Raw genomic sequence first — 15,729 nt, forward strand, 5'->3', positions numbered from 1 at the left:
ATAAAAATTATTATAAAACTTCAATCGAGTTCGATTGAAGGCTCGGCTAGACTCTTAACAAGTCGAATTCGAACAACCCTTCAAAACTTTGCTCGAACTCCCCTATTCTATATATTCGATCCGAATCTAGCCGTCCTAAGCTCGGTTTGACTTGGTTCGAATATTGCGATAGCCGCCCCTATCCTCATCCACCCACTAAAAGGAAAAAAAAAAAAAAAAAAAAAAAAAATTGCCTTTTTGAAATTCACTTGCTCCATTGGTTAGATAGTTCAAAATTTACCTGGACAAATAAATTTGATATATATATATATATATATATATTTTAATTATATGGATTCTTGTTAATCATATTGCTAAATGTGAACCAAATCATTCTATTTTTTATTTTTTATTTTATTTTTGCATACCAAATCATGCGTACAGGACATTCCCCACCGACTCTGTAAGGATCCTCTTCCGTGGTAATATTCAAGAAGGTACTTACAAAATAAATAAATAAAAAATACTTAAAAAAAAAAATATTCAAGAAGGTGCCACGCGTCGCCTTTTTAATAGGCGAAAGGACTTTGACGAGACAGCAGGTATAAAATACGTGTAAGGAGATCACAGCTTCCCTATGCATCGTCTCCTCTGCTTTGGCCAAAACCGATATATATATCAAATCAAGAAACCCAAAAGAGAAAAAGATCAGAAAAAGGGGGAGATATGGAAGATTGTTTGATGGATCCCATGAATCTCAGTCCAGGAGGAGGTGATCGTGAAGAAGAAAATGATAAGAAAGATGATGATGAAGAAAGGCCAAGTGGTGGATTCATAAGCCATCTTCTCTGTAACTTGTTGTCTGGAGTGGATGGTGAAGAAGAAAAAGTAGAAAAAGAAGGTGATCATGAAAACAAGGGAAGCGTCGTTGTCAGTGAGGGTAAAGATGAAGATAAGGGAGGTGGGCTTATAAGCCATCTCATCTCCAACTTGGTCTCCACTGGAGGCTCTGAAGCAGAGGAAAATGCTGGTGGTGATGGAAATGGTGGCCGGAAGACAGAAGAGGAGGGTGGTGGTGGTGGTGGTGGTAGAGGAGGAGGAGGAGGAGGCATCATTCAAAACCTTGTCTCCCACTTGCCTTCACCACTTCAAGGTAAATCCTTTTAGGCAATATTTTATTCTTTTGGTAAAAATCAACCAAATTAATTAAGGGCCATTTACAATCTTTATCATGTATCTGTCAAATTTATGAAACTTGATAAGGGGGATAACGGCAGTTTGTAGGCTTTGGAAGTGGCTTTTTATCTTGGGTTGATTCTCTGACCTAAATAATTATTAAGATAAGAAATTATTTAAGGGATAATTGCACCGGAGGTCCCTGTGGTATACCATAATTATTTTTCACTCCCTATGGTTTAAAAAGTTCACTGGAGGTCCTCGTGATATGCAATAATTACAAATCGATCCCTGGCGTCAAATTCTGTTAAAATTTTTAACAGATTCCGTCAAATGCCACGTCAGCGCCACGTGTCGTCATCTTATTGGTGACACGTGGCGCTGACATGTCTAATTTTAATAAAATAATATAAATTTATTAAAAAATAAATAAAAAATACTTATTTTTTTTTAAAAAAAAACAAAAAACAAAAAAAAAAAAGAAAAAAACAAAAATGGGAAAGGGGTGGCCTGGCCACCCCCAAAAGGGGTGGCCAGGGGTGGCCATCGGGCCACCCTTAGTAGATCTAGGGGTGGCCCGAAGGCCACCCCCTGGGCCTTGGGGGTGGCCGCGCGCCACCCCCGGCCACTGGGGGTGGCCGCGCGCCACCCCCTGCAGCCACTGGGGGTGGCGCGCGGCCAGGCCACCCCCAAAGGGGTGGCTGGGCCACCCCTTCAGCTTCTTTTTTTTTTTTGTTTTTTTTTTTTGAATTTTTTTTATAAAAAAATAAGTATTTTTATTTATTTTTTAATAAATTTATATTTTTTATTACGATAGACACGTGTCGCCATCTTATTGGCGACACGTGGCGCTGACGTGGCATTTGACGGAATCTGTTAAAAATTTTAACAGAATTTGACGCCAGGGATCGATTTGTAATTATTGCATATCACGAGGACCTCCAATGAACTTTTTAAACCATAGGGAGTGAAAAATAATTATGGTATACCACGGGGACCTCCGGTGCAATTATCCCATTATTTAATTAATACTTAACATTTTGTTAACACGTGGGTTCAAACTTTCACACTTAATAATTTAGATCCAACATATAGGGCAGAGGCAGACTTAACATTGAAATGCAGGGGATATAACTGAAATTCTGAAAAAAGCATAAAATTTTGGGGTAATTTTTTTTTTTTTTTTTTATTATTATTTTTTTGTTAGAGACATTAGTCCCCCAAAGCCTTACCTAGTTCCACTTCTGAATTATAGAATATTTAATTAAAATAAGATTGTGGAGCTCGTGTTCAAATTCAAGATCTATGTTCTCTTACAATATTAAATCACTAGTTACAAAAGTTTAAGTTAATAAAAAAAGATGAATTAGAGAAATTTCTTTATTTATTAAAGAAGTGCTAGAATATATATAAATTAAATAATTAAGTACATTATTTCTAATAAACTTGAGCTTTTGAAATAAACGATAATATTATAATGATGAGCGGAATTGAATGAATTTGGCAAATATTGACATTAATATATTGTAATTAATGTTATCTTCATGGGCAGATGATGCGGCTCCCACGTCCGACGAGGCCTCCATACTAATTCACTCCATCGTTCATGACTAATTAGGAAGCATACAATCAGGATTGTTATTTTAGAGAGACTTCAGACTAGAGATTTGCCATTCCATGTATTTTCTTTGTGTTAAGAAAACCTTTTGCAGTACTTTGGAAATATTTTCTTTTAATTTTCTTCTGGTTATTGTTTTAAGGATCTTTCTAAATGCTTGTAATGCACGTGACAAGATTAAGGGCAGTTTGAAATTGCGTTAAGTAGATTAAAAAGTATTTTTAGTATATAGAAAGTTGTGTAAAGCAAAAATAAGTTTGTTTGGTAAAAACTTAAGCCAAAACATATTTTTGGAAAAAACTTGAAAATAAAGCTTTTTTTCTCAAAAGCTATTTTTTATTATAAAAAATTGTATTTCTAAACACAATTCCAAACGGGGCTAAATGTCTTAAAATTAAGGATTAAATACATTTTTGCCCTTTAAAGTTTAAAAACTTTATTTTTTGTCATATGCAGTTCATTTCGTATTATAGATGGTACCTCGTTTATGGTTAAAGATGGAGATAATATCTTTGTCCAACTTTCCGTCCAAAAATTGACGGAAGTTCACGTCAACACTTCTAAGAAGTTGACACGTATTCTATACCTAATTAAAAATTAAAAAAATAGTAAATGTTTCATAAATCTTTGAGTCAACGTGAATTTGAAATCACTTCCTCACTTTTTTAAAATCAACTTTTACTCCTTAAGTTTTTCGCACATTTGAAAGAAGTCCTTCCGTGAGTTTTCCATCTAATTTTTTTGACTTCCTTTAGGATCATGTCAGCCTTTTCGCACCTCATCTTAAACTAATATTTTCTTTATTATATTATAAATTAAAAAATAAATTTTAAAAATAAAATCTAAAAAAGAAGGGAAAAAGAAAGTTACCAAACACCATCCCCACCAGTTGGGGTGCTCCCTTGGGGCTAAAATATAGTGTCTTTGCATTTTAAAATAATACGCGAGATTGAAGGTCGAATTTGGGTCTATTCTTTCTCTCAAGCCTCTACAAAGAAAGCCTAAAAGTGTGTTGGAAGAAATGACAAAAGTCCATGGACCATCGCTCAACGGGTCGGTTCTTTGTGTTCCAGAGTGGTGTTCGAGCATGCTAGTGTGTGTTTTGTCATATTTTTGTTTTTGAAATGAAAATGCTTATTCATAAAATAAATGAATAAATAAAATTTATGGTGACTTGAAATTGTAATTTAATGCTCTTTTTGTTCGTCATAAAATATTTTTAAAAATGAAAAAATATAATTTAGCCTCCCAAACTACCACCAATTTTTTGGATGGCCCACTAAACTATCAAGGCTACCATTCTGGCCCTCTAAACTACCAAAAACCTTTGAAAAAAAGCTCATTTTGACAAAATATCCCCATAATACCCCTGCCACGTGTCATTTTTCAATTAAAAATTCAAATAATTAAAAATAATAAAATAAAATAAAATAAAAACTTAAAAAATAAAAAAAATTTATTATATTTTTTTATTTTAAAAAAAATATTGCGATCAACCGGAGGACGTACTACTTCTTTCCAGCATCGTTGTTGGGCACAATGCACGCCTGCAGCTCGGTAAACTCGTCCCCGCCTCTTCGAACGTGGACATGGCTAATTTCCTATCCTTCAAAGTCTATGATATTAATCTTTCAAAGGTTATGAACGATTCCAATATGAATTTTGTTTTATTACAAATGACAAGCAAGTCTATCATCGTTGTGGAACACATTGATCGGTTTCTGACGGAGAAATCAACTGCCGTGAGCTTGTTCATCGATGTTCATATCCATTTTTCTCTCTGTGATTTTTTGGCATTCAAAACATTGGTCAATAGCTACTTGAGGCTCAAGGATCACAAGCTTTTCTCTCAGGTAGAGGATATTTTCCAGAGCGGGGCGAGCTTGAGCTCGATCGGGATCAGTGAGCTGGTGATTGTGAATCGGAGGTCGTCGAGCCGGGCTATAAAATCGATCATCACGGCATTGCAAACGAACGATGACCAAAGGGGTGTCGAGAAAATCGGGTTGCAGTTGGGAAATAACGCCAACCCAAACACCCATCTTTTTTTTCTTTTTTTTTTTTTTTTTTAAAAAAAAGATAAGAAATAAAATTTTACTTTATTTATTTTTTGAAATTTTTAAAGATTTTTTGAATTTTTTTTGAAATTTTTTATTATTTTAGTTTTTTTTTAATTAAAAAATGACACGTGGCAAGGGTATTATGGAGATATTTCGTCAAAAAAATGCATTTTTCAAAGATTTTGGTAGTTTTGTGGCCAGAGTCTAAGTTTTGGTAGTTCAGAGAGCTAATTGCAGAATGACTGATAGTTTTCTAATTTAGGAGGCTAAATTGTATTTTTCCTTTTAAAAAACTATTTCTCACATTTTCTTATATTTGGTACAACAGAAAATTTTTAGTTAAAGAATAAGGTTTTGTCGTCAAATTATACAAAAAAAGAAAGAAAAAGAAAAAAGAAAAAGTGGAAAACGACTTAAAATTTACTTAATTTTAGTCATTTTGTTTTATCAAACCTGATTCTCTTTCATTCTCCTTTGCATGATCACTTACCGACTTTTTATGGGATTTTATTAGTTTTAGCATTGATATTTTTTATGCAACCGAATATCATAAAATTAATTTTCAAGGTCTTTACTAAACAATAAAAAATAAAATCATTTTTCTAGGAAAACAACTTTCTAGTTTTTATTGCTTTACGAATTTTTATGGGATTTTATTGTTTTTATACTTCACTACAAAAGACCAATACTTTTGACAAATCTTTTGAGCCGCTTTACTAATTATTATTATTATTATTTTTCAGCCATTTTCAAAACGACTCAACATATAGTGTATTAATTCTAAGTTAGAATCGTTTTAACCGAAACGACTTAAACAATTTTGAGTCGTTTTGACCAAAATGACTCCAAATAAAAAATATTTAAAAATAATAATAATTTTTTTTTTTTTTGTTTGTAATACCTGATATAGCAAGAATATTGTTGGGGGAATTTATCCAGATTTTCATGTGATTTCAATTAATCTATAAGTTTTAATTCTCTTTGAAGAGAAAACCCTCGACCTCCTACTCTTTGCTTTTTCCGTCTTGTTTACTTGCTTTCTGTTTATAGCTTTGTTTTTGGTCCGGCACTGAGCCTTGTACTGTTGGATTTCTTCCCTCTAGGTGGTTCTATGCAAACCCAATAGGTGAAGGTATTTTCCTCTAATCATTTTGAGGATTTGGAGTTGGTGGGTTTCGCTCTACGGTTGGGATGTTCAAAGTTAGGAGCAAAGATCGGTTTTCTGTTTTTGGCAAGGCTCGGGCTGGTGCGGGGGAGTGTGGAGGATGTAGAGGGAGTTTTCTCTCTTAGATCTGCACTTTCTATACTGTTTCAGGGGTCATCAACAACATTTGAAGAGGAAGGAATGATGAAGGGTTGCACAACTTGGTGTATTTCTTTTCCAGGGTGTTGGCAACGTTTGGATGACGAAGAAGACTGATGTTTGGGTGCACAATTGAGTTACTTTTATTCCAACACGGGAATAAGCTTATTCTTGAGCAGGTTTTGGTGGGGTTTTATTCCAGTATGCGGATAAGCTTATTCCAGAGCAGTTTTTTTTTCATTTAGAAGAAGCCTTATATAGATCTATTAGCGACTCTCTACGCTCTATGCCAGCCAATGTTATTGAGTTTATGTTTTTGGCTTCTTTAGATTGTGTTATGTTGTTTAATCTCTACAGCCTACCATGATAGACTTTAGATCTAGTTTTTAGATCAGATCTTGCTCTCTTATCTTCTCATAGTAGAACTTATTGTAAAAGAGGTGTTTTTCTGTGTCCTTCTGCTAAGGCAGCTGCCTTTCAAGCCAAGAAGCCAAGAAGTAGTCCTGTACTTTGTCTTTAGGAGTCTTTGTATCCCTAATTACAGCTTTGCCCTTTGGGTCTCATATTATAATGAAGCTTATTTCCTTGAAAAAAAAAAAAAAAAAAAAAAGAAGAAAAAAGCAAGAATATTGTTTACATATTCATACTCATAAACGATCGCATACACTCATAATCAAACTCCATACACTCATAAACTATAAAAACAAAATAGTAACAAATAAAACGACGTATTAACATAATTAATATCACTCAACCCCAAACTTATATAATATAAACTCCAAAACGTTCAAAGTAATTCCAAACATAATATATTAGTTACCTACAATCACAAATTGATCAAGTTCAACCGATAAAATCATATAAACAATGTTTATGGCATTTACAAACCTTGATATTTTACCTACATTCAAAACGACTCAAGATACTGTATGTCACAGCAATCACTCATGCGAATCATCATCCTGGGACAAAGGCGCGACACCTACATTAGTGATTCGGATGAAATGTGTTACGCAACTATATATATATATATATATATATATATATATATATATATATATATATATATATATATATATATATATATATATAGAAAGGGAAAATTACAGTTTAGCTGCCTAAACTGTCAGCTGTTTTGCAAGTAGCTCCATGAACTACGAACGCTTAGGCCCCGTTTGGTTTGCGGAATAGACCCCTGGAATGGAATGGCTATTCCTATGGAATAGCCATTCTATTATTTGGTAGGGGTCTATTTCATGGAATAGCTATTCACATTGGAATAGTTATTCCCTTAAGAAGAGAAATACCTATTCCTCTCATTTTTGAACCGGAATAGAAATCTGGAATGGAATGGTTATTCCATAAGAATAGTTATTCTTTTATTTGGTAGGGGTTTATTCTAAGGAATAGTTATTCCCTTACGAAGAGAAATACCTATTCTTTGGGGTAAAGAATACAATTTCCAAAAAAAAAAAATCATTTTTTATTTTCTTTCAAATCTTTTGTTTTGTTTTGTTTTTTGTTTTTTTTTTTTTTTAAAAAAAGGAGAAAAACTAAACCCCATAGTGGCTGGCCGACCACCCATTGTGAGTTATTATCAAACAAAAGAATAGGAATAGTCATTCCATTCCCCCACCTTCTATTCTCAGGAATAACTATTCATTTTCCTAATGGAATGACCATTTTGCGAACCAAACAAGGCCTTAGACTCTGACCTCCAAACTACCAAAATGTTTCAAAAGTTGAAATATGCCTATAATACCCCTTCCAGGTGTTATTTTTCAATTAAAAAAAATTAAAAAAAATTAGAAAAATTTAAAATCTAAAATTTTATTTTTTATTATTTTTTTAGAAAAAGAAAAGAAAATGGGTGTTTGGGTGGCAGCCACCCCTTATCACCTATTTTCTTTTTCTTTTTTTAAAAAATAAATAAATAAATTTTAATTTTTTTTAAAAAAAAAATTTGAAATTTGAAATTTTATTATTTATAATTGAAAAATGACACGTGGCAGGGGTATTATAGAAATATTTCGACGAAATGAGTCTTTTTGAAACTTTTTGGTAGTTTGAGAGGCCAGAGTTCAAACGTTGCTGTTCGTAGGGCTACTTGCAAAATGGCTGGCAGTTTGAGGGGTTAAATTGTACATTTTCATGTAGAAAACTAGTAACGATACGCATAACATTTTCAACCGTATAATGAAAAAAATCACTTTGTTAGTTAGTTAATCATGTTGGGAGTTAACCTGGTCGACTGGCTACTGAAAATTTTGCCCTAACGACATTAGGTGACTCAGTGTCTTGCGTAGCCGAAGTGTTGCCCATTAGTGCTGCATTGGTGGTAGCAAGATTTTCGATCATCTTCTGTATATTTACTATCACTTGACTCTGTGCTATAATCTATTCATCCATTCTTCTCCTCTCTTCCTCCCATTTTGCCATCATTTCATTCATTTGACTATCGAATGCAGCTTCCTGAGACAAGCGTGACGCTGATGATGTAGATGAGCAAGAAGTGGGTCTAGCCAGTAGGGGCCCAAGCCCTATTCCACGAACACACCCAGAGTATTCCGTTCTACCCATTTCCCTAACAAGTACATCATCTTCGGCCCATAGTATTGAACCCTGCAGAGATACCAGGTTCATTCTTGTAGTGTCCTCGACCATCAACTCCTTCAGCTTGTTCTGGCATATATATATATATATATTAAATGTGTTAATTATTAAACACTTATTTGCCTTGATAAATACTTATAATATTTCAATATATATGGTAAATTCAACAACACACAAGCTAAATCACTAAGTTAAGCACATACAATTGTCTCCGAAGCTTGTTAAGTGCTGGCCGTCCCATCACTTCTTGTGTGGGTTGCCACAAAAACTTCAGCGTGGGTGGTTGGCGTCTACTTCAATATCTCTTACGAAAACAAACAATATAAATTAACCAAAGTTAGCCATGAATGCTAGAAACTGAATAAATATAAATATATATTCAATCAGTTTTACAATTATCACAAAGGCTAGAAATAACCTAAGTCTTTGACCCTAATTGTAACACCAAAATTCTTTTGCATGTGTGACTAACCACCTACTTAATTCCATATATTAACTAAAATACGTTGATAATAGTATTTAGTATGTTAAATTAACATATTAATTAGTTATTAATTCTTAGTATATAACATATATAGTATAGTTAGTATATATATATATATATAAAGGGAAAAATATAATTTAGCCCCCCAAACTACCAAGGCTTGCACTTTGGCCCCAAATTACCAAAACCTTTGAAAAATGCATATTTTTGGCGAAATATCCCCATAATACCCTTGCCACATGTCATTTTTCAATTAAAAAATTTTAAAAAAACTAAAATTTTATTTTCTATTTTATTGAATTATTTTATTATTTTTATGGGGAAAAGACATTTTGGCCCCCTGTTTTATCTGTGGTTTGGCGATATACCCCACAATGTACCAAAATTGTTAGATGAGCCTCCCGAACTTGCCAACGTGTAGCAAGTTATACTTTTCATCTACTCACTCGTCTGTTTGGATGGAAAGTTGGTCACGTGCTTTTAGTGCATTTTCACTTCCCAAAATATCCCTGTCCCCATCGGCCTTTATATCCGATTCAAACTGTTAGTATTTTGGCCTCATTCTGTATTTGGACAAAATCACTTATATGTAAGGATGCTGCAAACAGGGATTCCACTGTTCAGAGTGAAGTCAGAAGAATTTCAAAGTTCCCTGTCAGCCGTCCGGACGATGTGTCATCCCATCCGGACGCCAGATACTCCAGCATCATCCGTCCGGACACTTCACTATATCGAGAAGCTTTTGTGCCAGCTTGCTTCGTCCGGACACCTATCAGTTCTTGAACAGTTCACTGATTCTTTCCAAGTTCCAAGAAAGGGAAGATCAATCAACCGTCCGGACAATGTGATATACCGTCCAGACGCGTATCTCCGTAAGGCAAGAATCGCAGTTCAAAATGAACCGTCCGGACATCTGACAGCTGTGGTCCGGACGCTGGTGCATCGTATATGGTAACTGACAATTTGACTTCAACCGTCTGGTCATCTCCCCCTTATGGTCCGGACGCACACGCATCAGATATGGAAATTGCGTGCTAAAGTTTAGCCGTCCGGACGTCTCCCCCTTATGGTCTGAACGCACACGCATCAGTTATGGAAATTGCGTGCTGAAGTTTAGCCGTTCGGACGCTCCTGCCTCTTGGTCCGGACGCGCGAAGCCTGTTATGGAAATTACTTGCAGCGGACGTGCGTCCGTCCGGACGATCGAGCTATCCCGTCCGGACGATGTTCTTATACAGGAAAGATTTCTCCGCGAAAATTTCAGAAAATCCTGTCGCACAGTTGTCCGTCCGGACGGCTCACAGGCTTATTTTGCCTGACGCTCATTCTGACCCCCAGACTATAAATAGGGGTCCTTGGGCACTTAGAGCTGCAAGAATTCGGTGTGAATTCCATTAGAGCTCAGAGACGTGTTATTTCCTCTAGAGCCGTTTTTCAAGTGTGTTGTGTTGTAAACCAAAGTCTATCTTAGAGGTCGGCTCTAAGGTAAGGAGTTCCATTGAAGACCATTCAGGTAGGTGAACCTGGTTGGGAAGCGTTTGTGTTGGGTTACACGTCAGAGAGCAAGGTACGTCCACTGCATCGGTACATGTGAGTGTTACTATCTTGTATCTAGCTTTGTCTTCTGAATAGTGGAATTCCTGGGTTTGGCTGCCCCGGAGTGGTTTTTCTCTTAACTGAGTTTCCACTTCGTCAACAAAATCCTTGTGTCATTTACTTTCTGCTGTGCCTTAATTTTTGTTGACACTTATGCACACACTTTACTTTTAGAAGTCATTTCAATTTTTCACAAACCCACCAAATACCCGGTTCGAACCCCCCAGAAGCCACAGTGTCGTGGGAAAAATAACGATGACGTCTTTCCCCCAGAGAGTGCAAATAACCATGGTAATGCTGATTTCATCTGATTTTTGATTGGCGATTTCGTCTAAGTTTTTTCTTTGCCTGTTCGTCTAATGGGTGTTTGCGATTTCGTCTGCCCGTCAGTCTGATTTTGGTCCAGTGGGTGTTTGCTATTACGTCTGATTTTGTTCGAGTTGCCGTCTTCTCTATGATTTCGTCTGATTTTGGTTGAGTTGCGTCTTCTCTACAATTGGTTCAGTGGGTGTTTGCGATTTGTGATTCTCATTTCTTGGTGCTATTTGCTTGCTGAGAAACAGCTTGGAAAGAAAGGGGAAGTAGAAATAAAAAATTCAAGAAGTGGAATTGCGGGCGATGGGTTGAAGAGAAAAAGTCTGCTCTTTGACTTTTTTAATTTCCACCTCTATAGTTGAAGAGAATCCAACCCATAAGACAAGACTGATCAACATGCAGAGCATATATATATTGATGATTATCATTTATTTGTGTGAAGATCGATGAACAAAAAAACAGTCACATTTTGTAATATATATAAATAGCGTCATTCGAATAAGGAGTTGATTTTGTGAACAGATCGGGAGAAGGCGAGAAAACCGTTACCGGGTTCATGTACAGACATTCAAAATCGGAGGTTAGTATTGTCTGTGTCTGCCGTGGAAGCACATTCTCACCTACTGAGTTCGTGCAGCATCCTGGAGGCACGTATGAACTCACTCATGGTGCAGTGGCAGTTCTTTAATTAGAAGTGGTGCAGGCTTGGTGGGTTTGAACCAGATAGGGGGTATTTTGGGAAGTGAAAATGCATTAAAAGGTTACGTGTAACACACGTGACCAACTTTCCGACCAAACAGATGGGCGAGTGGATGGAAGGTATAATTTGCCACACGTTGGCAAGTTTGGGAAGGTCATCTAACAATTTTGATACATTCGGGGGCACATCGCCAAACCGCAAATAAAACAGGGGGGTAAAGTGTCTTTTTTCCTATTTTTAATTAAAAATTGACACTTGGCAGGGGTATTATGGGGATATTCGCCAAATGGGGTCTTTTTCAAAGGTTTTAGTAGTTTTGGGGCCAGAGTGCAAGCCTTGATAGTTTGAGGGGCCATCTAGAGAAATGGTGGTAGTTATGGGGGCTAAATTGTATTTTTCCCATATATCCTCTCTTTGAACCCTCGGCACATCACCAGCCTTGCCTTAGTTCTCTTCTCATCACATCACACATGATTAATTAACAACAATTATATGTTATACTTATATCATGGTTACTTAGATCGGCTCTAGTTTGAGATCAGCTCTAGTTCGAGATCGAATATTTAAGCTCAACTCATAAATAAGTCAGTATTAAAATCTTAAAACTCGGCTCATCTCGATTACGACCCTAAATAATGTAGTGTTATATATATATATAAACACATATATCACATCACACATGGTTAACAATATATATATATATATATATATATATATATATATATATATATATAATGTGAGCAAGTTGCAAGTATAATATATTCTATATAACTAACTATAACATCTATACCATATATATATAGTTTATGAACTCTAATTAATATATATATATATATATATATATATATATATATATATATATATATATATATATATATATATATATATATATATATATTACATATTATATATTTATGTTATTGATAAATGAATAGAGGTTGTTCACAAATTCGGGCTTGAACTCCACTTTGATCATACATTGAAAAATTTAATAACCTAGCTTGAGTAACCTGGCTCGGCTCGAATGGCATTTTCAATGAGCTCAAGCTCACCCGAGTATTAAACGAGCCGAGCTTGAACAGACATTTCATAGATCGGCTCTAGTTCGAGATCAACTATTTAAGCTCAATTCATAAATGAGCCAGTTTTAAAATCTTAAAGCTCAGCTCATCTCGATTACAACACTAAATACAACTTAATTATGTAGTGTTATATGTAGTATACTATATAATGGGTTTATACATATATAATATATAATACTAAATTAGGGTTTATACAACTTAATTAGGGCTTATACATATTTTGGTTAATTTAGTGCTATATATAGTATATAGGGTTAGGGTTATAGATATATTACTAAAAGGGATGGGGTCGAGTAGGGGTGTACATGTGCAACTGTCAATTAATAACCGCGAATTGGATAATTGGGAAACTGGAAATAGCAACAACTGGATAACCGGTAGGGTTTTAGGAAACCGGTTAAAAACAAAAATAATTATAAATGGAGTTTTTATTTTTTGTTTTTTTATTTTATTTTATTTTTAATGAGTGTAAGTGTAGCCATTTTTGTTAAAACGGCTCCAGGTGGAGTTGTTTTTAAAACGACTCAAAGTGGAGACATTTTAAAAAATGGCTCCAAGTGGAGCCATCTTTTTTGAAACAACTCCAAGTGGAGTCATTTTAAAATGACGTTTTGTTAAAACGGCTCCACTTTGAGTCGTTTTAGTTGAAAACAACGCAAAAAACTGATTTTTTTTTTTTTTTTTTTTGTTTTTTGGTGCTTCCAATTGGGCAAGCCTATTATTTAAGAATCCTACAACTTCATTTTATTATGTGCATAATCTTTTTTAAATTCTCAGTTATATATAATGTCTCAAATGAAACAAGGAAAACATTCAATCTAAACTTGTTTTACATCTTGACTCATTGCTTCCTTTGCAAGATAATGGGCTACTGGGTTTTCTTCTCTTTTGATATGACCAATAGAACAGTTTGGCATATGATTCAACACAACTTTGGTATCTTCAATCAACTGTCTGTACAGACCGCAATTTCTTGCTCCCTTCTTCAATGCCTGCACTATTAGCAATGCATCACCTTCAAGTAGAACCTATTGTAAACCCAAATCTCTATTAAATATCACTTTAGTTCAAGCTGCTAAGGCTTCTGCTACTATGGGGATCTAATATCCGATGTTTTGTAGAGCACATAGAAGCCAAAACTTGTCTTTCATGATATTTTATTATCAATCCAATGCCCATCTTATTTTTCCTTGTATAAATCTGTAACACTCGGCTTTAAAATTATAGATTAAAATGTGAAACTGAGTGTAATGTTGATAAACACGATGGGAATACGTGGTAACTAGAAGGAAATCAATAGAATAATTATTATGAAAGCAATTATGGTGCGATGGTTAATGTAGTTTTTCTAAAGGATACGAAAGGACTGGAAACACTTTCTCAATAGGGAAAGCAATGTGTTTTTGAATCCTAAGACAACACTCACCAAGCTTAGAACTATTACCACGGCGTGCATCTCGGAAAGAGATTCCTAGAACAGGGTCACATGCACAATTTCGAGACTCGTAGTAAAAGTTATGTCTGTTTACTAAACATTGTGCAATGTTGGCTCAGACCAGCAATAGAATGGTCCAGAGCAGCAATCGATCATTCTAGAGCACTGATCGATCGGTGAGACCTAGAACACTAAAATATCAGTTTTTAAATTTTTTTGCATCCCTAAACTTCAAGACACGAACCAGCAGCTCCAAGAGTGAGAAAATAGAGAGATAAAGCGAGAAATTGAAGGAAAGTTGAGAGGAGAAAAAGAGAAGGGAGTGTACTTTGAGCAAAAGGGCTAAGAGCAAGCTTAAAAGGTAAGATTCTAACGCTATTCTCTTTTAAGTTTCTTGAAGTTTTTAGTCATTTATGGTACATGGATTTACTATTCCGATATTTGTATCATGTGGGTATATATTTAGTTAATGGGTTTATGTATTAAGTGAGGATGGTAGAGGAGAAGGTCTTCTCCATGAAAAGACCCAAAAAGCTTGAGACTTCTGGAATTTATGGTGAAAGATGGATTGTAGGAGGATGGAAAACGAGATTAGAGGAGTGCTTATGAGATTTATTGTGGATTAATGATGATTTTAGAATTAGAGAGTTGGAGTCTTAGGGATGCCTTGAGCTATTTCGTTTTACATGTTGTTTAAGAGTTGATCTGCTATTTTTTAAGGTGTTGATGTGTATATATGTTGTATCTTTGAAGTATGGTAAATGAAAGCCTTGTCTTTTGAAAGAAAGGTTGGACCTTTGATAAAAAAAATGTGGACTTTTCATGTTTGGATGCTACTTTGAGGACTGATTTGTTCTTAGAATATTGTACGGAAGCATCTTTAGGCATTGAAACGTGTTAGATAGGTTAAAGGTTGACCTTTTGGAGTTTTAGGGTTTCTGTCCAGAGGAACTATCAAATGATCTAAGTGACAATCGAACAGTCCGAGTGACAATTGAATGATCCAAGTGGCGACGAACGGTGCTAGGGTAGAGTGCAATTTTTGGGGGTTTAGGCTCTAAGATAGGGTTTTTAGATGAGGCATTTCTAATTAACGAAATTCTGTGACACAATTCTAAAGTTTTGTGTAAAAACTTCAAAAGGATCCATCATAATAAGAGGATAATACGCAATCATTGGGCAAGTATTTTTATAAATATTGATTTGGTGCATTTTATGTACAATAATATGCAAAGTTTTGAAAAGAAAAGCCCGAATTACCTGTTGAGCATTTTGAAATGTAAGAAAATATTCTTATGCATGAAATGTGTGACGTGGGTTACTTTTATAAATGTTGCCTCCAATTATGCATGAAAAATTTAAAGGACT

General features: G+C 35.0%; 1 protein-coding gene across 1 annotated transcript; it reads left to right on the plus strand.

Annotated features, from left to right (window-relative positions):
* Nucleotides 1–612: 612 nt before the first annotated feature.
* On the plus strand, nt 613–2,959 carry LOC133871802 (uncharacterized). Its single transcript, XM_062309222.1, has 2 exons — nt 613–1,132; nt 2,708–2,959. The coding sequence occupies exons 1-2, from the start codon at nt 706–708 to the stop codon at nt 2,767–2,769; spliced, it is 489 nt and encodes a 162-aa protein (XP_062165206.1). The 5' UTR covers nt 613–705; the 3' UTR covers nt 2,770–2,959.
* The last annotated feature ends 12,770 nt before the right edge of the window (nt 2,960–15,729 follow it).

Source organism: Alnus glutinosa, chromosome 6, assembly GCF_958979055.1.
Source record: "Alnus glutinosa chromosome 6, dhAlnGlut1.1, whole genome shotgun sequence".
Lineage (NCBI taxonomy): Eukaryota > Viridiplantae > Streptophyta > Magnoliopsida > Fagales > Betulaceae > Alnus > Alnus glutinosa.

Excerpts from the sequence above, each read along its gene's own strand:
- LOC133871802 (XM_062309222.1), top strand. The coding sequence starts at position 706 with ATGGAAGATTGTTTGATGGATCCCATGAATCTCAGTCCAGGAGGAGGT. Across the intron at positions 1,133-2,707 it reads CTTGCCTTCACCACTTCAAG|ATGATGCGGCTCCCACGTCC; the intron begins GTAAATCCTTTT and ends CTTCATGGGCAG.